The following is a 22,122-nucleotide window of genomic DNA, read 5'->3' on the forward strand; positions in this document are numbered from 1 at the left end:
CAGGAAAATTACTGTAGCATTCTAACCTGTATCAAGATCTCCGATAACATAGATACTGGCTCCTATGGGTACAGCTCCGTAGACAAAAGAGGAGCTGGCAGGGATGCACAAATTCTGGTCATTAAGATAGATCCACCTGCAGACAAAGCCAAAGGACAATATTAAGGAAAGAAAAGCGAGACCCTGATATTTAGAAAGACTAAGAGATGGGAAAACTTGGTGAGCCACCCACAGCACTGGGCACCACAGCAATCTCCACCCTCATGCTCCACCTCCAGGCGGCCACAGTTGCGCTTCCTGTCACTGCAGAGGGGAGCTCTGCCTGGGTGGAGGGTGGATGCCACTCCATGAGAAAATGCCCCGTCCCTTCCAAAGTGCACTGCATTATGCACTCCAGTTAGTGGCGTAGCGAGTCCTTGTGGGTTAGTATTATCATGTCAGTCTTTTAAAAATTTTAGCCATTTTAATGATGTGCATTTCCCCAAAGACCAGTGATGCCGAGCATCTCTGTATGTGCTTATTAGCCACTTCATGTATCTTCTTTTGTGAAATTTAAGTTCAAAGATTTGCTGATTTTTAAAATTGGGGTTACTATCTTTTTTTGAGTTGTAAGATCCTTTGTATTGAGTGAGTACAAGCCCCTTGTGAGATACGAGCATATCAATATTCTTCCCCTGCATGTGTGTGCCTTTTTCTTAGTGGAATCTTTTGAGAAACAGATGTTTTTAATTTGATATATCTTTTTCTGCTTTTATGGTAATGTTTTTGGTGTCCTTCTAGAAAATATGTGCTTCCCCCAAGGTTTTATAGGTTTTTCTCCTATGCACTCTTCAGGAACTTTATGGATTTAGGCCCAGGATACATTTCAAATTCATTTTTACATATGGTACGAGTCTAAGTTCTCCTTTTTCCATTCAGATAGCTAACTATTCCAACGCCATTGCTAAAGGCTTCCTTTCCCCACTGAAACGTGCCTTGGCACCTCTGTTGAAAAATCAATTCAATAACCATTAAAAGATCGAGAGCTCCAGGAACTAGCAGTTGGTTCTGGGGCAGAGGCAGAAAGAACACAAGATGAGCCTGCAGCATCTATGATGCCAGAAAGAAAGTCCTTCAAAAAGAGGAAGGCACAGCATGAGGTGTGGGAGCTGGAGGGAGGAGCTCCCAAGCACCAACATGGAGCCCTTCGAGCAAGAAGAGAGAGCAGCAGGACTGGAGTAAAACACCTGTGCATCAGGACCAATATGAAGAACAGTAAAAGGGCTGGGGCCGTAGCTCAGAGGCAGAGCGCTCACCTGGCATGCGTGAGGCACTGGGTTCGATCCTTAGCACCACATAGAGTACAATAAAGACATTATGTCGACCCATAACTAAAAAATAATAATAAAAAAGAACGGGAAAATTTAAAAATAGGAAGAAGGGGTAGGTTTCCTTTACAAAATTCCAATTGACAAACAGAGAAGAAACAAGGAAAGCAACGTCCCCACTAGGCAGACACCACAGTGGCGACTGTGGCCCCATCTGCTGGGCCCCCATCAGCAGTCAGGGCTTACAGAGAAGCAGTGCACTTGCACCTTCTCAAAGGACCTCCTCCCAGACACTCACTAATCCCACTGGGAAAACAGTAACTCTCCAGAGAAGGAGGCCAAGGGACACCACCTCCACCTGCTGATCCAGGTCAAGGCATCTGGCAGTCGAGCACAGACATTTGTCTCGATCCCCTCAGAGAATGCAGTGTTACTTCTGTGGTGTTGCCAAAAGGCACAACCCCAGGCTAACCATGAGAAACCGTAAGTTCCTCTTAAACGAAGAGACATTCTAGGAAAAAACCTGACTGTTAATCTTTGGGAGTCTCAAGGTCAGAGCAGATGAGGAGACAGAGGAACGCAATGTCACAGCCTACAGGACCAAGGGAACGTGGTGACCAGATGCACATAGGATCCTGGACTGAATCCAGAGCAGAGGAGATGCCAGTGAAACACAGGTGAAGTTCCAGGAGCCTGGAGTTTAATCAGCACCGTGCAATGTAAACATCCCAGTCGCGACACTTGTACTCTGGTCACGGAGGATGTCAGCATTAGGAGAAGCAGAATGCAGGCTTGTGGGAACTCCAGGACTATTTCTGCCACTTCTCTACAAGTCTAAAACTATTCCAGAATGCAAGCTGTCTTTGCTTTCCTTTAAGAAAGTAAAACTAAGCAATTAGCCAAGCAATTTCCTGTTAAGAGCCGACAAGCATGCTGTCACAGTGAATGTCAGTAGGATCTCAGGACTTCAAGGGCTGCCAATGCCCAATTGGCCTCTGGTGCACACAGGTATGCAGGCATTGTTCCTGGCCTGGCTCACTATGCTGTGCCTGCACCTTAGGTTTACAGCACTTCCATACCAAATATCACTAAAATTATTGCATAAAGAGCATCACTTTTATGCAATGGATACTTTCCCCAGACTGTTACAATGTAGGTAGCTTCCATATTTTGAATTCCAAGAAACAAGGGTGCACAATGAATTGTCCAAGAGTGCACAATGAATTGTCCAAGATGGTAAACAACTCAGAAGTAAAGACAAGTGGTCAGATTCCTAAATATATGCTCATAACACTTGATTCATTTAACATCTGAATGCTGACTGGTGTCAGGTAGTTTGCTGGGGCTGAGAATACAGATTTTGGTCCTTACTTCTAAAATGCCTCAATAAAAAGAAAAAAGGAAAAACTAAGAGCTCTCACTGAAAAGTAAAAAATAGAGATCCTGAATAAGCTTTTGAAAGAAAGAGTTTGAAAAATGTCAGACTATAATACTGGCTTACTCACATTTCACATCTTCAGGGGTAAACATTATTATGCCTCTTCATTTAAGTTCCTCTCAGTTTCTGAATCAAAGCTGACGAGTACCACTGTGCCTTGTGCTCAGCTGAGCCAGACTGCCAGGACACCCTTACAGTCCTCTTCTGGGCAGAGCCGTGGGCAGGGCCTGTCTGCTCACAGGATGAGCAGCACTCCCCAGCAAGGACACATGGGACCCTGGAGCACAGTGAGGCTCCCCGGAAATTTTGTTGACTGAGAATGTAACAAGATTCATTCTTGGAATAATGGTATGAAGCTGAAGAAACTGGCCTATGTGGATGATCTACTCAATTTGGTCCTCAGCATATCAATGATACAGAATTCCTAGCTTCAAAAAACAAAAAACAAACAAAAATAAGCCTAGGGGATTGAGGTTATGTAATGCAATGCAGAGGCTTCAAGTGAAATGGAACTTGGAAATTTCACTGGATCACATATTGAGCTGCTGCTGCTCATAAGCAGGTAGGAAGGTTTAGAACATTGTCACTTCAATGTCCTTGGAAATGCTGCTACCTGAACCACTACTTCCTCTTCTGTAAAGCAGGCACCTGAAATGCCTGCTGTGGAGCAAAATGAGCACCTGCATGGTGTCCAGGACGCTTCAGAGGTTACCATTAGAGTCACTTCTATGAGGAACAAGGCAACACCATGCATTCACGGCCACCCTCTCAAACATGGGCTATCAGTACATGGAGGCCATGATGACAGGTCCTTTGACGACTCAGAATTAAGATTGCCCCTGAGAATGACACTTTAAAATACAGAATGGACTGCAGCAGTGAGCTTTGGAGAGGCAAAGACAAAGAGATCTGGGGGAGAAGAGAGAGGAGAGAAAAGCAAGCTTTTATGAGGTAAGGTGTCTGCTGTTTTTTTTTTTTTGTTGTTGAGGGGGTACCAGGGATTGAACTCAGGGGCACTCGGCCATTGAGCCACATCCCAGCCCTATTTTGTATTTTATTTACAGACAGGGTCTCACTGAGTTGCTTGGCACCTTAATTTTGCTGAGGCTAACTTTGAACTCATGATCCTCTGCCTCAGCCTCCTGAGCCGCTGGGATTACAGGTGGGCACTACTGTGCCCGGCTGATGTCTGCTTCTTGACCAAGTGCTGCTGTAAGTACTAGCTAAATCTCTGGATAAAACACAAAACACAGCTACCAGAGGGCTCTGGTTTGGGGAAGAAAATGAAAGTTGAGTGAGCAACCCCCGTGAAGTGAATTTCCTGTTCCTTTGTAGTTTTCTCTAAAGGCAGTGTGAATGAAGGTGGCACCATTGGGTAGCTGAAACTGGCCACCTCTCTGGCTATAGGAATTGGGAATGGGGGTCAGGAGCCCTGGAGTGAAGGGAAGACCCCAGAGAGGACAGGCACGGAGGAAGCCTTCATGGAGAGCATCCGCTCATTTCAAGTCTTTTGCCAAGTCTGGGGGACCACATGTGCCTGTAACTGAGGCTTCAAGAATTGAAATGAGAGCTGAGGTACCACCCACCACAGGTATGGCAGCCTGCGTTGGAGTCTGACCATGTTAACTGCCTCCTGAGACTTTCAGTGCCACACTCAGGGCCTCAACAACATAACTAACAATGTCCAGGATGCAATCCAGAATTACTCAACAAAAGAAGAGTTAGAAAAAGGAGAAGCCATTCTCAAGGGAATAAACAATCAACAGACGCCAACTCTGAGATGACTCAGATGCTGGGATTGTCAGGCGGAGAGCTGAAGGCAGCTACCATGAGCACGCTCAGTGAGGGGAAGGAAAGAGGCTTGTGATGGAGAGACAGCAATTTCAGAACACAAAGAACGAAAAGAAAAACAAAAAAACAACCAACCAACCAACACTACTAACAAACTGCACAAAGATTTTAGAATTGAAAAGATAATATTTGAAATCAAAATATGCTGGATGGTCCTAACCACAGGCTGGAGAGAGCAAAGGAAAGCAACAGCAGGTTGAGGACCGAGCAGCAGAAATCCTCCAACCTGATGAAGGGGAAAGAAAACGTTTCACAACGAGTGAAATGAAGAGAAAGGGTAATCCAAACAGCTGGGCGCAGCTAGAGTGGAGCTGCGTGGGAACCTGAAGCCTCAGACCTGCACATGAGGAGCACACGGGGCCGCCACAGTGACCTGGACAGGAAGGCCAAAAGAAAGCTGCAGACAGTTAGAGCTGGGGATCACTCGGGTGGCAGTGGTTGGTGACAGCTTGAGCTAGGATGAGATGCGACGACAGTGTAGAAACCAAAGGGACAGAATGGAGCCAAACCAGCAGCTGGCTCTGTCCACAGAAGGCGGGGACAGAGGGCGCTCCGCCTCCTGCTGCAGGGCCGTGTGCAGGCCAGCGTCCACTTCCCTTGAGCTCCCCTGGCACCTGCACCCTAGTGCTCTGCTTACAGGGAGCACAGCACACTCCCCCGGTGGGACAATCTCAGTCTCGAGGGCTGGGAGGACTCTTTCCAATTTGTTCCTTCCTTGGATCCTCCCCTTGGCCCTAAAGTAGTAGCTGTACTTCTTACATCAGCTATTTATGCATTCTTTTTTCATTTTTTTTTTTTTTTTGTGCTGGGGAAGTGGATCCAGGGCGCTGGGGCCTTGTGCATGCTAAGGATATGCTCCATCACTGAGCTGTACCCTGAGCCCCCATTTGTGCATTATTTCAAGTCTTCCTTCATCTCTTGTAGCAGTTGATCTTTCTTACTAGTTAATAATCAAGTATATTACATTTTCCCTGTTCAGATGACAGGTGTGCCTTCTGTCTCCTGACTGGATTCTTGGTGGAATTTTTTGGTCAAGAGTGGGGTTCAGCTCCTATTCTCCAGTTTACATGCCTTCTGGAGGCGCCTGAAGTACTGCGGCTCCCAGCAGCAAGCTCTGATGAACAGGGCAGAAAACGTGATGCTCTGTGTGACACAGAGGTGATCGAATCTTGTGCACTCCTACGCAGCAGAGACAGGACTGACCTGGACCTGGGGTAAAACATGCAGGTTAACTGTCAGCCCCTCCAGATAAAAGCAGATGGCTTCTGATGAGCCCTGAAAATTGGTCAGAATTAAAAACACTGGCTAGGCCAATAGCTGCAGGGCCAAGGCCCGGGACCATGCTGCATAAAGACACAACCTGTGTGTACAGGTACTACATCTGGATGGCATCTGTGATCAGCGTAGCCACCTGACTGAAGTTTATGACGTTGCAGTCATTTTCCAAGATCCACCTGTCATGTCTACTTTTCCTAATTGGATTACATAGGGCTGTGAAAGCTATCATCATGCCTGCCTGCATTTTCAAGTTTTTGATGGTGACATAATCTGTCAATTTCCCTAGGATACATGTTACTTCTGGTTTTCTATGTTGGTAGGAAATCAGAGTTCCAGGGTTCTACTCAGCATTTCCTGCCACAATGGCCCCTAATCCCTGGATCAGAAACCAACATGAGATTCTTCCTGGTGTCACGCATACCTATTCCAATCATGCATTCTGGGATGAAAAGGTGAAACCGACAGGTCTGAGCTTCAAGTTAACCTGACTGATACACAAAACTGAAATGAAAATGAAAGGAGGGTGAGCAAATGCATAGAGGTAGTTGGAGGAAGTGAAAAGGACGTCTTCCTGTGGACGAAGAAGACTGGTGACCTCCTCACCTTGGATCAGAGGACGCCGAGGAGGCCGAGTACGGTTATGTGGATGTGGTAAGCAATGGGAAAGCGTGAAGAGGTCTGAGCAGGGGGATGAGATGGCCCGGGCTTTTGTCCAAGTCAAGAGGCAGAGGCTGGGCATTCGCCAGGGCTGCCCTGAGGCTGAGGACACTGCGCACGGAGGTGTGTGTGAGAAAGCTTCCAGATCCCAGGAAAGACAAGACGTGGCGGCACAAGAGTGATCAAAGAGGACCCTTTGAGTACGGATAGCTGGGAGGATGGCAGTATTATTAACAGGACAGGACGCAGGATCAGGAAGAGAAAGTCTCGCCCTGGCTGAATGGTTAACTAGGACTTGGGAATAACTTATGGTGATTTCTTTGCTTTCCTTCTATCAGTGTTGTTTTTATTCAGAAACACAGAAAATAATAAGATACGGCATTTTGCCAGGAAAGTTTTTACCTAAAAATATGAAACAAAGACAGGAAAGTCAAGAGATTACTTAAAAACAATCTAAATGGTCCCCAAACTAATACAGATTGCTCAACTGGCACTAATTTCCACAATATGCAATCAGAACGTGCTTGGTAACATCCGATCTATTAAGAAATGAATGACTCCTATATGTTATTTGTCTATAGATATTTAAGAAAAAGCCTTTTTTTTTTTTTTTGGTGTGGTGCTGGGGATTGAGCCCAGGACCTTGTGTATGTAAGGCAAGCACTCTACCAACTGAGCTATATCCCCAGCCCCAAAGTCTGTATTTTTTAAGCCAATAGAGCGGAGTCATGCAAAGGAAGACTCTAGAGCCAGCACACCTGAGTCTGAATTTCCTCTCTGTGCTCTGGTTTCCTTATGTAAAATAGGGCTGATTACAAAATCTACACCTCAGAGGACTGTTCTTAAATCCAGTGAGTTAAGTGACTCATATTTGGTGGCACCATCACATACATGCTTAGTGTGATCTAAACATGGGAGAATCCTTTGTACTATGTTGACAAGAGCACTTAGCTCTCTTTATTCTATTTACAAATGAACTTAACAGCCTAGAAATATGGAAGATGAAGATACAGAATCTTTTTTTTTTTTTTTTTTTAGTACAAGGGATCAAACTCAGAGGTGCTTAACAACTGAGGCACATCCCCAGCCCTTTTTTACCTTTTATTTTGGGATAGGGTCTTGCTAAGCTGCTCAGGGCTTTGCTAAGTTGTTGAGGGTGACCTGAAACTTGCCATCCTTCTGCCTCAACCTCCTGAGCCACGGGGATTCTAGGTGTGGGCTGCAGTGCCCAACAAGATGTTCATCAACCATAAACATGAAACAGATTGACAGATTGAATCATAAAGGTCCCAGCAGTTTATGGCAAACCAAGTGGCAGGATGAAAAACTTCATAATGAGCACAGGGGCAGAAAGTGGCCAAATGAGAAACTTCATAATGAGCACAGGGGCAGAAAGTGGCCAAACATAAGCAACAGTCATGCTTCATGCTGTCTGAGCAGTAATCCAGTCAAAAATAGCTTTACACCAACGCTTTATCAAAAACCAAACACACTGCTACTGCTTGTTAATGCAGCTGGGTGGACTGTCTCGAGACTGACTGGGGCAGGAAATTAATAGCCTACTTCCTACCCTGGCAGTCAGCCGCATAGTACCTTCGGGAAGGAGCAGTGGGGCTTTCAAGTTCTTTGCCCACTTCCACTTAACAAACATTTCTGAACCCTCTCACATTTGGAGTCTCCTGACAGTTTACCCCTACAATTGGAAACAAAAAAGGCTATGAAAATATCCTAAGTTTAAAGCACATTAAAAATCAGGGAACATTTATATGTATTTCTAACATTTGGGATCTATTCATTGTTTGCCCTTTTGTAAAATAATAAGAAATGAAACATTATATTATAGCACCCTCTTCTGGTAATGACTGAGATTACATTCAGTGCAACGGTGTCCCCTGAAAATCTGAAGGTACCACTGCAGTAAGAGCACAGCATTGCCATGGTTACAACAGAATATGTGAAAGGAGGGGAGAGGAGGAAGTCTGGAAAAGATGCTTTTGCTCTACGAGATGCACATGGCAGCTGGCCAGACATCGTAAGAACCTCAATGCCACATTTCATCTACTATTCGACATCTAAAGGAGTGTGACACAGGCCAGGCCTGATGCTGGAAGCCTGGATGCACAGCTGACTAGGTGGGACCTTGCTCTGAAGGTGTTCATGATTGGTAGTTACAAACTCAGAGAGATGTGCACAGAGACCAGGGGATCACTGACTGAGGGACCCAATTCGACTGGAAGATGGGGTGCAGCTTTCCCCAGGCAGCGACATAAGCATCGTTTGGAAAAGGTCAGACAAATTGAACAGTGGGAAGGGATATTTTAAGCCAAAGGAGAGGCATACATGTTTGGGGGGGAAAGTGTGAAACAACTGGGTTGGACTGTAGCAGAAAAAGCAGACAAAGGCCGATTATGCCAAGTCGAGAAGTTTAAACCTTTTCCTAAAAGGTACTGGAAGCCAGTAAATTATTCTAAGCAACCAAATGTCAAGATCTGGTCTACATTTTAGAGACTCGTTTCCATGGTTTCCACTGAGTTACCAATACTTCTGAAGTCACTAAATAAATGTCTTTGATCATATCTCTTAAAGAGACAACACAATGAAGTAACCTGAAATCAAAACTAAACACAGTTGAAACATGCTTTTAACAGTGTAAAGTAAAAGCTACAGAAGCTACATGAAGCTGTTTGCAATTACCTTTTAAACTCATCATGGTAGAACTCGGATTTGCAGGTGACCATCTCACCACCCTGGATGTCCTCACGACTTCGGACTCCCCCAAACACGTACAGCTCCATGGCGACTCCACAGGCCACGGCTCCAAACCTGAAAGGCCACACAGCACAGCCAGCATGAGTCACGGCTGAAGACCCAAGTCCCAGAGCCTCTAGCGCTTGCTATAACTGCAGTAGCCAGCATTTCACGCACTTGAGGGCCTTCCTTTCTAGGAAGTGTCAGTCAAATAAAAGAGGAAGAAGAGTTGGGTAAGGGCTTCAGACCAGAAAGGGAGTCTGCATTCACAGTCACTCACCTCCTCTCTTTCAGTGGACATATAGCAGTCCACTGCTGGGTCCTCGGGTCATAGCATTCCACAGATTCAAACAGTTTTCCATATGATCCTCCACCCATGGCATAGATTTTCTTTTTCATAGCTGCATAGCAGCCAATCTGAAAAAAAAAAATAAAATGATATGGACAGATGAATAGACAGTAACTCATGCAGAAACCAATTTATCACATAAAGGATTGATTTCTAACAGTAAAACTACAGTGCTTTTCTTTTTTTTTCTTTTTAGTTGTTGATGGACCTTTATTTTATTTGCTTATTTAAATGTGGTGCTGGGAATCGAACTCAGTGCCTCACACGTACGAGGCAAGCACTCTACCCCTGAGCTACAACTCCAGGCCCCTACAGTGCTTTTCAATGACACCACAGGACTTAAAAATGAGAAGAGCAAGGGAATACACATGTTGTGAATCCCAGAGGAGGAGTTCTTCTGCATCCTAAGTCAATAGTCCTATTTTCTAAATGCTCTCCCAGGCTGGGGGTCTAGCTTAGTGGTACAGCACTTGCCTAGTGTACACAAGGCTCTGGGTTTAACCCTCAATATTGCAAAGAAAAAAAAAAGCTCTGGTCTCTATTCTTTTACCAATATTTGAAGATCCCAAGATACAGATTTCACAAAACAATAAGTCATTTAATTCCTATCTAAATAGCTCAGCTGAAAGGGCACAAAGCATGTCTCTGTACCTAAAGATGTAAAATACCTATGATAACGCATGAAGCTTAGGCTTGATGGCTACTCTTTGCCCACAACAGGACTATAAGAAAAGATGGGCTTTGCTCTAAACATCTATGTAAGCCATTTGCTTTCATCTGTATACTGACTAATGTTTCTCCCCCATCTTGAACAGTGATTAAGGAACAGGTGGGGACATCTGGCTGCTACCTAGGTTAGTGCACACACATGGCACCATCGACAGACTTGTACCCAGCAGTGCCACCTCCTGCCCCAGAGTCAACTCTCAGGCACGCCCTCTTTCCTATCTTGGCATGTAGCTGTTGACAGGTACGGGAAGCTACTAATAAAGACAGAACTCGGGGCTGGGGTTGTGGTTCAGCGGTGGAGTGCTTGCCCAGCACGTGCAAGGCGCTGGTTTAGATCCTTAGCACCATATAAAAAAAAAAATAAATAAATAAAATAAAAGTGTTGTCTCCAACTGCAACTAAAAAAAAAAGACAGAACTCTATCATTTTAAATCTTTAAGTACTCTGAGTTATATTAAAGGCATACTAAAGAAATAAATGAACAGACTAGTTATCACAAGCTATTGTCCTCACCTTCCTAACCATGGTCAAATCAGGTTGCTTCGTCCAGGTTTTAGAGTAAATGTCGTAGCACTCCATGGAAATCAGCTCCTTCTCACCATCCTCCCCTCCCAGAATGTACAGCATCCCATCAATCTCCACAATTCCAAAGTTGTGTCTTGCCTGAAAACACATCAAAGATCTTCGTATGTAAAAGCGGATACTTGGTATTTGATACAGATTGGGGATATCATTTTATTGCAGTGTTCCAGCAAAAAGGGGTTCAAAACCACTTCTCCTAATGTATCTTATTTCTGGCTTCACTAGCACTCGCCCTTCCAGCACAATAAAGAACCCCAAACCAGGCATTTTTCAGAACAAGGGAATAAAATGTGGTGAATTCACTGGCACAACCATTACTTTTTAACTCACATAACTCACAGCAAGAAAAAAGAATAGGTAATAATGGGTTTCACAGATTGTTTTTGCATAGCAATGGGCTGTGGGTTTCCAAGTGGAGGAGTGAGACACAAAAGGGCCATAACTGTGTAGACTCTCCACGGGAGGGGCAGTGGGGAGGACTGGGCTGCTGAGGTCTGGGAGTGGCTGAAGCCCTGGTGTTGGCCATTCATCCAGCCACCACCTCAGAGCCCCATGTGCTGAGCCCTGCTCTAGCATGAAGGTAAATCGGGACAGAAGGAATTTCCAGCCATCAAAGAGCCTCCAGAAGGATTAGGAAAGACCTTATGTGTGAGAGAAGAGGCAGGAGGAAACCCCCTGAAAAGTGAGGACACAGCAAAGGACTGAGGGAGGGGAGGAGCAGGCCATGCAGTCTCAAGGGAGGTTCAGACAAGGAGGGACAAACAACACAAGGGCCCAGGGTAAGAGCAGGGGAGGCCTGAGCAGGAAGGAGAGAGGCAGGGCAAGGGGGTCGTGAGCACACAGGCGGGGCCTAGGCAGGGCTGCCTCTTCTTTTCCTAGACACTGGAACACTAAGCCAGCAAGAGGACCCAGGGGAAGAGGAAACCCATCACAGGAAACACACGTGGGGTACCTCATTCATGGGTGGCAATGCAGTCCATGTATTTGCGTCTGGGTCGTACTTTTCTCCTGAGCTCAGGGTCTGCTTATTTTCATCTTGGCCCCCGAACACAAACAAAAATCCCTCTGCAAGAATCACAGGACAAATATAAGTCACCCAAAATGCACGTCCTCCAGCACGTCAAGCTCCACAGGGTGCAGCAGCATCTAGAGACCTTCTTCAGCCACCATAGTTTTGTTCTTGGACTCGGACCTTTGCCCCTTGGTGACAGAGCTGAGTTTGTGAGTCATTCTGACCACTCTGCTTTACTCATTAGTATCTTTGAGGGGACTCCCACCCCTAAGGTGAGAAGCCAGGCTGACACCACCTCTTCAGTCACCAGGCAGCTCCAGATCATCTCAGTTCACATACTTTATTCCTGGTTCTGACTCTCATGCAACTTCTGACCCAAAGGCCACACCTGCCTTCAAGACCCCTGGGACCCTCAGAGCTGAGCACCAGTGTGCCCTCTGTATTCAAAACAGGATCCAAGAGTAATTATGGAACTTCTATGAAAGGTGGATTAGATATTCTTCTTCAAAACAAATCTACATTGTTGGATAAAACACTTAAAAGCCAACAAAACAAAAAAGGAAAAACTGAAGGAAGAAGCAGAACCTCTAGAGTGGTCACCAGGCAAGGAACCAACTTGCTTCCAAGGCATTTCCCACTCTGAGGAATTTGCACTTTTGTCATGGGGATGAGAAGAGAGAAATCTAAGCCACAGGCCCACAAAAAGATCTGGTTTCTGGCAAGAAATCCTCTTCAAAGTTCTATTCTCTCAGGATGCAGGTCAGTCAGAATTGGGCTCAGATTTAAACCCCCTTGCTTGCCTAGGAGACCTCCAGCCTTGAACTCTATTTACAGTAATACCAAATTAGTGGTGTTCTTAGGCAACGGGCAGAATCAAATGCAAAAATTCCATAGAAGAAAGTACTTTCATCTAAGCTTTAGACTATTAGCATTCTAAAACTTCAAAACATCAATTATTCATACAAATAATTATTAATAAAAATACCAGCATCTAGTCAAAGATATTCAGACATAACAAGAAATTAAGGTCTACAAAAAACAAAAACAGCAGAAGCAGAAGTCAGGAAATACAAATTCCAAATATTGGAGTACTCAGAAAAATGATAAAATAACAATGCTTATCATGCTTCAAAAATGAAATTTGAAGATAACTCTAGGAAACTTGGAACTGTAGAAACAACAGCAGGTTTCAGATAGGCGAAGAGCTGCACCAAGAGGAAGCTGAGTGTCTCTTCCCAGCCATTGACTGCCGGAAACTCACTCAAGTGGACGATGAACACAAATTCCACACTTTTTTTTTTTTTTAGAGAGAGAGAGAGAGAGAGAGAGAGAGAATTTTTAAAAAATATTTATTTATTTTTTTAGTTTTTTCGGCGGGCACAATATTTTTGTTTGTATGTGGTGCTGAGGATCGAACCCAGGCCGCATGCATGCCAGGCGAGTGCGCTACCGCTTGAGCCACATCCCCAGCCCAATTCCACACTTTTTATAAGAAGCAGCGTGTGGCCACAGAAGTTGCTGCTGACGCTCTGGGTGAAGAATGGAAGGGTTATGTGACCTGAATCAGTGGCAGGAATGACAAACAAGGTTTGTCCATGAAGCGGGTATCTTGACCCATGCTACTGAGTAAGGAGCATGCATGGGATAGACCTAGGCAAACTGGAGAGAGAAAGCCCAAAGCTGTTCAAGGTTGTGTCACGGATGCCAATGTGAGTGTTTTCAACTTGGTTATTATTTAAAAAAAAAGGAAAAAAGGAGAGGAGGATATTCCTGGATTCTTGGATACTACTGTGCCTCATCGACTGGGACCCAAAAGAGATAGTAGAATCCGCAAACCGTACAAGCTCTCTAAGGAAGATGATGTTCACCAATGTGTTGTAAGGAAACCCTTAAATGAGGAAGGCAAAAAACCCAGGACCAAAGCACTGAAGATTCAGTGCCTCGCTGCTCCATGTGTCCAACCCAAGCACAGGCACTTCGCCCTGAAGAAACAACACACTACAAAGAACAGGGAAGAGGATGCAGAATATGCCAAACTTTTGACAAGAGAATGAAAGAAGCCAAAGAAAAACCCCAGGAAGAGACTGCCAAGAGGTGCAGGCTGCCATTCTGAGAGCTTCTACCTCTAGGTCCGAGTCCAGACAAAAAGAAGAATTTTTAAGAGTAACAAATAAATAAGATCGGATCTTTAAAAAAGAGAAAAAAAATGACAGCAGATTTCAAAAAGATTTAAAGAGAAATTCTAGAAATAAAACAATGAGTGGATTAATAGATTCATCAATGATAAGGAGAAAACTCAATGTATAAAGACAAATCAAAAGCGACTGTCAAGAGGGCTACAAGGATGAAAAGATGAAAATAACAAGAAGACAGGAGGTAAGGATGGAGTTAAAGTCTGTGCAGTGTGGAATGTGACTTCCAAAAGTAGAGGAGGAGTGGAGAATGGAGCATAGGCAACGTGCAGACAAAACGGACAAGAATTCCAAGAACTGGTGAAAAGCCACGCTAGAGAGTCAAAAGGGCCAACAATTCCCAAATGTGATTCAATTTTAAGTCTCTCTCTCTCTCTCTCTCTCTCTCTCTCTCTCTCACACACACACACACACACACACACACACCAATGAAATGGCAGGAAAAAGAAAAAAGAAGGCAGGGCAAGGAAGGGTTAATTCTGGGAAGACGGAGAAGAAAAGATTTTTAGATTTGACAACTGACTTAAATCAGAGGAAAGACACCTCAAATGGGCTGAAAAATAATATCAACCTAAAATTCTATACCCAGCAAAAATATTCTTTAAGAATGAAGGCAAAATAATGACATTTGCAGACATATACATCTGAGAGTTTTCCATAAAAAGACCTGCTCTAAAGGAAATTCAAAAGGATGAATGTCAGAGAGAAGGAAAATGATTCTAGTTGGAAAACTTAGTGCATTAGAAGGAAGAACAAAGTAAACTTTCTATCTGTCCAGCAATCCATCCAAAAAACAGATTAAAAAAACATATATTACATACATAGGTATTAAAAATCATGTATTTTAGCATACTTTACACTCCGATAACTTAAAGACACAGGCTTTAATATCTAATGTAAGTTCCCCAAAGGAATGCAAAAAAGAATGTAACTTCCAAACTAGTAGAGAAGAAAAACTGAATGATGAATAACAGTCCAAAATAATTTTTAAAAAAAAGTTAAAAAAAAAAAGAAAAAGAAAAATAGAGTAGACTGGGGCAAGAGAAAGGACTTTTTTTTAAAATTTTTTAATTTACTTTTTTTCGTATCTCTTGTTGTATACAAACTATATTCACACCAATTAGTGTCTTCATACGTGTACTTTGGATAATAATGATCATCACATTCCACCATCATTTCTAACCCCATGCCCCCTCCCTTCCCCTCCAACCCTTCTGCCCTATCAAGAAAAGAGAAAGGACTATTCAATCATTTTAGCTTCAGTCAATAAAACTGTCCATAATCACTCTTTTCATTGTTTGGTGTCTGAAATACCAATCCACCCAGAAAATCTGCAAAACCTGGTGATCCAGGAACCTCTGTGATGGGGGTGTATGAGTGCAAAGTAGGAGTGTACCGTATGATGGGGAAAGTTTGATGGAGTTAATTCTGGGAAGGCAGGAAAACTAGATTCTCATCCTGTCAAATGCACTACTCTATCCAACTCTTTATTGTTTATAATAACTCCTAAAATGTTGAGAGTCATAAAAAGATTTCTATAAAACTGCATAGTGATGACCATTTTTATGACACGGTATGGCATACCTTTAAACATTTTAAAGGTAATGCTAGTGGGCAAGCAGAAACATGTAATAATTCCAGGAGGATGGCCAACAATCACTAGAATGATGGGAAATGGCACTTGCTGGGTGAACTCAGGGTCTAAGGAGAAGAGAAAGGCAGCCAAGCACGGCAGAGCAGCAGTCCCAATCCTTCCTGTCACCTCCTGAAGTAGGAGCTTTGAGTAATGGTGAAGCAATTTTCAAACTTGTAAACATCAAGTAAAACATACTCTCCATAGTAAAATAATTTTGAGCCACTGCTAATTTAAGTAATATATTCTAAAGTCTCATAGGAATTCCACACAGCACGAATTCTTAAGATGGGAATATATGGCTCAAGAAAATACCAGGACCATGGATGGCTGCATAGCTAATCAGGGCAGCCTCTTTCTTAGTGATACCACCTAGTCAGTGTCTCTCCACCTTACAGATGATTGTGTACTGACACTTGGAAACAACGAGGACTGACATAGATGCTCTTCTCTCAACCATGGCCTTGAAAGCTGGACCCACAGTGACAATATCATCATGTAGAGACAATAAAATTACATCTTCAAAGGTTTTAGTCATTCCACTTGACCCTGAAATTATCTATCACTGGTCATGTGTTCAACTAAAACTGACTACAGGATGTTACCTGCTGAGAGAACTCCGTGGTTAATTCTCGGCATGCTCAAAGGTGCCAGTTCAATCCAAAGCTGCCTGTTAGGGTCATAAAGAGGACACATGCATCGCATCGCGGCCGTTGGTTTCCGGGAACTAAGGAAATAAATAATTGATTAGCAGTTAATGTTTTATGTAGTTCTGCTTACAAAAACCATTACTAGCTTTAGTGCTCTATAGAATGTTTAAAACATTAAACCATCAATTGCTATTACGCTTTAGAAACTGAAAAATATTCTGAATTCTTGTTTACATAGAACTATTTCTTCCTTTATCCCACCTTTCAAACACCTTGCACCCAAACTTACACTCTTTCCTCCCCGCCCACAGTCACGATGCACTCTGAGTAACCCCGGGGCTTGAAGTTGGCCAGCATTGCCTCTCCCTGCTGCGGCTGGCTGAGCGGAATATTGCTGCACTCTTTGACAATTTCTCGTACTAATGGTTCATTCAGCATCTGTTCCCGTAAATAACTAGAGTCCAAGCCTGAAACCCAGAGTGCTGACATGACATCCTTCATGTGGACCTGCAGAGGGAGAGAAAGGATGGGATTAGCCTTGGAGAGCAGGAGGGGCTCCAGAGCACATGTCCTCCAACTTGTAGAAAACTGTCAACAGCCCCGCTACTAACAGGCAAGGTATCAGGGCCAGGACGGCTTGAATGTGTGCTCACCCCTTTCCTTCCTGCTTCCCAGAGCCTCAGGAATAAAAGCTAAAAATTTTAAAACCATCTATTCATATTTATATTTGAGGATCAGTGCAAAGTTTCAAGCAGCAGCTTTTTTACATCTACGGGGTTTCTCTTCCAATAAGTAAACAGAGTAAAAAAGGACTATAATTTGCTTTATACCAACATATTTGGATGTGCTGGGAGTTCACATTTACATAGGTAATATATATGATATTGTATGGTAAATTTAGATAATGTCTCATTGTTGATAAGAAAAATATAGAAAAGCCCAAAGTAAAAAAATTCTGAGTACTGTATTCCTTAGTAATCGCTGTTCAAAATTAACTAACACATATAAGATGATTATATGCTTCTGCTGCTCTACACTGAACCAATTACTGCACTCCACATAGGTAAGATGAAACACTGTAAATGACTTGGTTAATTGGTATATTTACAGATTTTTCTTGGGTTTCAAGTAGTCATGTTAAGGTATACTCTCCTGTACTCAGAGTAATAAAAGCCAAGAGTATGGGATCAAGTTCAGATTAACAAAGGGCAAAGAATTGTCTCGTTTCCCTAGTAACCAGTCACCTTAAGTATTCTCACCCCTCTGAGGCAAGAGGTTCCAGCAGAAGCTGGAGAGGAGTAGTCTCTCCTGTGGTGGCCTCCATGAGCGGGCAGGTGGATACTCTGCCATCTCCTCTTCTAATTTACCTGATTAACGTGGAAAAAAGAACACTACTGTGTCCTGACTAAAACTAACAAAAGACTATACACAGGATTCCTCAATATACTCACTCATAGGTTTATGGTGTTTAAAAAATTATATGATAATCATTAAAACTTAGGTTAATAGTTTCCAAGAACAATTAACAGTGCAACTGTACATTTTTTAAATCTATTCTCTAAAACCAACCTAATACATTTCTTATTTTAAAATGAGTAATTGGAGCTAGTTTCTTATTTATAAAGAGCAGACTGGAAATGAAGTCCTGTGCTTTTGCTCCCTCCCACAGTGTGCTTCTGATTTGGATCTGAGCCTTGATATTCTCTAGGAACCTCTTCCCCAAGCCACCACTCCCAGAACCTTGCCTGTGTGTGGAACCACATGGCTACACAAACTTCAGAGCCCGCCTGCTTCCTCCCCACCCAGTGCCAATCTCTCCAGGGAGAACCCATCGTGCTCCTGAGGCATGCCTATCACCTCTCTGCTGGACTTCATGTGCCTGCTGAGGGCACCTGGGGGACAGGGTACACCCAGCGATGCAGCAGGCAGGCGGGGTGCCAAGGGCATGGGGAGAGACAAGGCAGTTCTGCAACCTCCCGCTTAGTTTTGAAGTGCACTTTGCCATTAAAAGCAAGGCAGGACAGATGGTATGCTTCCTCCCAGGTCCATCATCCCCGCGGACACAGACTGGGGTAAAAGGCCCATCGCTTTAGTGTCAGATGGAAGGTGTCTTACAAATACCTTTTAGGTCACAACCTGGTAAATCTTTCAAATTGAAAAAGACAAAACAACTACAATTTGAATTTAAAGCAAATAAAAACGCAACCTGAGACCATGCTGTCAGCGACAGATACCTTTCTTATTTCTGTGTCATGGGCTATCCACCGAATCACTGCTTCAAACACGTATCTTTCATTGCCCACATTCAACTTCTCAAGAGAAATCACTTCTTTGAGCTTCTGAGGACTCAGCTCCAGGAACTCTTCTGTGCTGCTGACGTCCCGGAAGTGAGTCTCCAGGTACTCTGTGGCGAGGTAATGGACGTGGTGCAGGCAGTAGTGCAGGGCAAAGTCTCGGATGCCGATGCAGTTCTCGGCAGCGATGCAGCCTTCCAAGAACTCACAGCACAGGGTCTTCAGGTCCGTCAGCAGCAGCAGGTCTGCTGCCTGCACAACATCCTGGATTGTGTCTTCGTTCAGCCTGATCTGAAAGAGGGTCACAGCATTTGATATCTGAATGTAGGTATTTAGGACCCAAACCACTCATCTACTAGCTAAACCACACGAAGTCTCCACTTCTCAGGCCAAAAACGAGGGAATATTTGAGGTGCCAGGCACCTCCATCAAGAGGTCACCCTTGTGCCAATGCGAGCGGATGTGTGCGTGCCTCAGTCGCCATAGTCTTCCCCTGCTACATCCATGTGAACTCCCCAGCCCTGCCGAAGAGACGATCTGCCTCACTTCTGCAGCTCAGAGGAAGCTTCAGAGTGGAAATGTTTAGGACACAGCGTGGTTTCTTTAAATCCTAGCACCAGAGATTCTGAAAATCTTGCCTCTGACTATATGGGTTTTCTCTTTTGCCAAGTGGTATGCCCAGCTGAATGCAGGCCCTGAAGGAGAGCTTTCGACCCCTCAGCAGCCCCATTCTGAATACCAAAACACCATGGAGCAACCAAAACAATTTGGTCTTGAAAATACCTTTTGGGATAAATTCCTAGTATAAGGTTGTTTTTTCTCATTGTGAAAGTTTATTTTTCCTTTGTTTTATTCAGTGTAGAAATATGGCCACTATACTACTGCCACAATCATGGGTGAAGTCCCCAAGTGAGGGTGCTTTCCTACGTTCAGAAATGTCAAGGAAAGAATTCAAAGAGCATAGCAAGAAACACCTTGTTCTATGAGATAGCAGAGAGCTATCAAATATAGGCATGTGGAAAAAAAACAAAAACAAAAACACTACCTCTTAATAAGACCAAACTGACAATTCAGGAGTTTGTTATAATTTATACTGCCACCATGGTTTTACAATTAAAATAGGAATGAACCACAGAAGTTAATCTGAAAATACAGTCTCTCGTCTGGGGTCCAACCCTGAGCACGCGTGCTCTCCCTGGCCAGTGATGTGCGGCGATGCTGACTCCAAGCAGACAAGGGGCTGGCCACAGGCCTGGTCTGCAGTGCTACAATCTCTCAGGATTTTAAGGGCTGACCCCAAGTTACTTTAACTCTGTTCACTTTGAGCAATTACACACATACATGCCCGCTGCTGTGTTTAGAGAAAAGAGGAGGGAATACTATGGATCACCACACACCTTCAGGATGAGAGTCCTGAGTGCGGCTCTGGACAGAGTGAATGTGCTTAGAGAAGGCAGCAATACGGTTGGGACACCAAGAAATATGGAGGAGAGCATCCATACAGAAAGGAAGAACTCAACAGAAACGGCTCGAAGGAGCCAGGGAGAAAGCTGGGCAAGACCTCAGAGAGGAAGAGGAGAAAATGCATTCTCCCGTCACACTGTGAGCCACCCTGACCTCCTGCTAATAAAACCAGCCCCGACTCACACCCAAGCTAGACCTGAAATCACACTGTGGGGCTGGGGGTGGGAAGAGGGCAAAGGAAAAGCAAGATGTCTAGTCACCAGTCATTTCTTCCCTGGGCATCACTAAACGCCCAAGAGAGCAAAGGGCAATAGGGATAAAGACTGGGGTCAGGCAGGGATGGGGTGCTACTGAGGCACTGGGACCAGGGCATCACCACTGTAAGGGTGTCTTATCATTTGGGTCAATCTTCTTTCTTGGGAGTGACCTGTAAGGAGCTCTTCACTTCTATGAAGAAAGCCCACTGCCCAAGGAAGCTCTCGCCCTGCTGTGGGGACAGAACACATTCCCTGACAGCATAGGCAGGAGCAAGACTGGATTCAAGATGCAGAAACAAGACATCAAGGGCAGCAGTGAGGGCCCACAGGGTCCCCCGCCCCGCCCATCTCCTGCAGCGTGGGCATAGGCTTCATGCGGCAAACACAGACGGACTGGGTCCAAGGCTGGTCATCAGCAGCTCGTTCAGGATCAGAGCCGGGAAGAGAGACCAGCATGGGGCGCCATCCCCAGGAGAGACCCCTGAAAGCCCACCATAATGGAAGAGGAAGACAGGGTCACTGGCCACGTGTGGCTGGAAGGAAACCCCCGACCTGAGCTCAAGAAGCCTCTGGGCCTCCTCCCTTGTGTCTTATCCTACCTGCCCACTGAAGATGTAATCCAGGATCTCTCTCATGACCATCACCGATATCCCTTCCAGTTCAATCTTATAAGTGGATCCATCATCTTTTGGAGGATTATAGTTTAACTTTGTCCTAAGAAAGGAAAAAAAAATAAAATTTCTATGAAAAAACAAATAGCTATAAATATTTATGCACTAAATATTCTATGATACATATTAGCTTTGCAATTCCACTCAGAAAATTTAGTTTGTTAACTTTAAGTCAATATATTCTTACAACTTTCAACTATAAAACATTGGTACCAATGTTCAAGATGCTGCTGCTGCTGCTTCTTTTTTTTTTTTAGTTGTAGGTAAACACAAAAATCTCTATTTTATTTTTTATGTGGTGCTAAGGATTGAACCCAGTGCCTCACATGTGCTAGGTGAGCGCTTTTACTGCTGAGCCCCAGCCCCAGCCCCAGATGCTGCTTTTTTAAAAAAAAGGCAAAACAGACAAATGAAGAACTAAGATCCATGTGACCATGAATCTCTATTCACTTGGAAATCCAAGTTCTTTTAGGCTTATTATTTGTGTATTTATTTATCCAATAATTATTTTCAATTATGTAACAAGGACTTTACAAGCCCACTACCCAAAGCAAAAGCTAAGTGTTGACAATAATTAGCTTTAACCAAATGGTTCCCCCAAACCATACACTACTCTGTTTCTATCATTGGAAGTAACTATAATGCAAATCTTGTGTTGAATTTTTTGCTTCCTTTATTTGTTCATCCATAAGAGCCTATCTCCTGGTTCTGCTGTGTAACTTTCCACTTTCCTATGGATGGTTTCTGAGGTTGTCATGAGGTTCTTGATGGTCTGAACATGTGTTGCTGTAACTATTATGTACACATCTCCATTTGTACTCTGTAAAAGAACTTCCCTTGGGTATGCCGGGGAATGGAGTTGGGTTGCATTATCCACCAAAGCAGAAGATGATAATAAATATTCTCCACAGCTGAGCAGCTGACAGCCTCATCTCTGTCTGTGGATCCACACACTCTATGATGCCTGAACCATCATCACTCTGAGGTTGGCCCCAAAGGTGACTGTGGCA

At 44.0% G+C, this 22,122-nt stretch overlaps 1 protein-coding gene and 1 pseudogene across 1 annotated transcript in view; one reads left to right on the forward strand and one right to left on the reverse strand.

Moving 5' to 3' along the window:
- The window catches only part of Gan (gigaxonin), a 39,263-nt gene that overhangs the window by 12,271 nt on the left and 4,870 nt on the right, over positions 1-22,122 (reverse strand). The window contains exons 2-10 of the mRNA XM_048792410.1: positions 21,041-21,217; positions 18,661-19,011; positions 16,716-16,933; positions 16,382-16,503; positions 11,892-12,004; positions 10,871-11,020; positions 9,560-9,696; positions 9,226-9,354; positions 27-136 (exon numbers count right to left, since the gene is read on the reverse strand). Coding sequence (XP_048648367.1) covers positions 27-136; positions 9,226-9,354; positions 9,560-9,696; positions 10,871-11,020; positions 11,892-12,004; positions 16,382-16,503; positions 16,716-16,933; positions 18,661-19,011; positions 21,041-21,217 — 1,507 coding nt within the window. The remainder of the gene's footprint in view (positions 1-26; positions 137-9,225; positions 9,355-9,559; positions 9,697-10,870; positions 11,021-11,891; positions 12,005-16,381; positions 16,504-16,715; positions 16,934-18,660; positions 19,012-21,040; positions 21,218-22,122) is intronic.
- Positions 12,705-16,189, forward strand: LOC107151013 (annotated as a pseudogene).

Source organism: Marmota marmota, unplaced genomic scaffold (assembly GCF_001458135.2).
Source record: "Marmota marmota marmota unplaced genomic scaffold, marMar, whole genome shotgun sequence".
Classification (NCBI taxonomy): domain Eukaryota; kingdom Metazoa; phylum Chordata; class Mammalia; order Rodentia; family Sciuridae; genus Marmota; species Marmota marmota.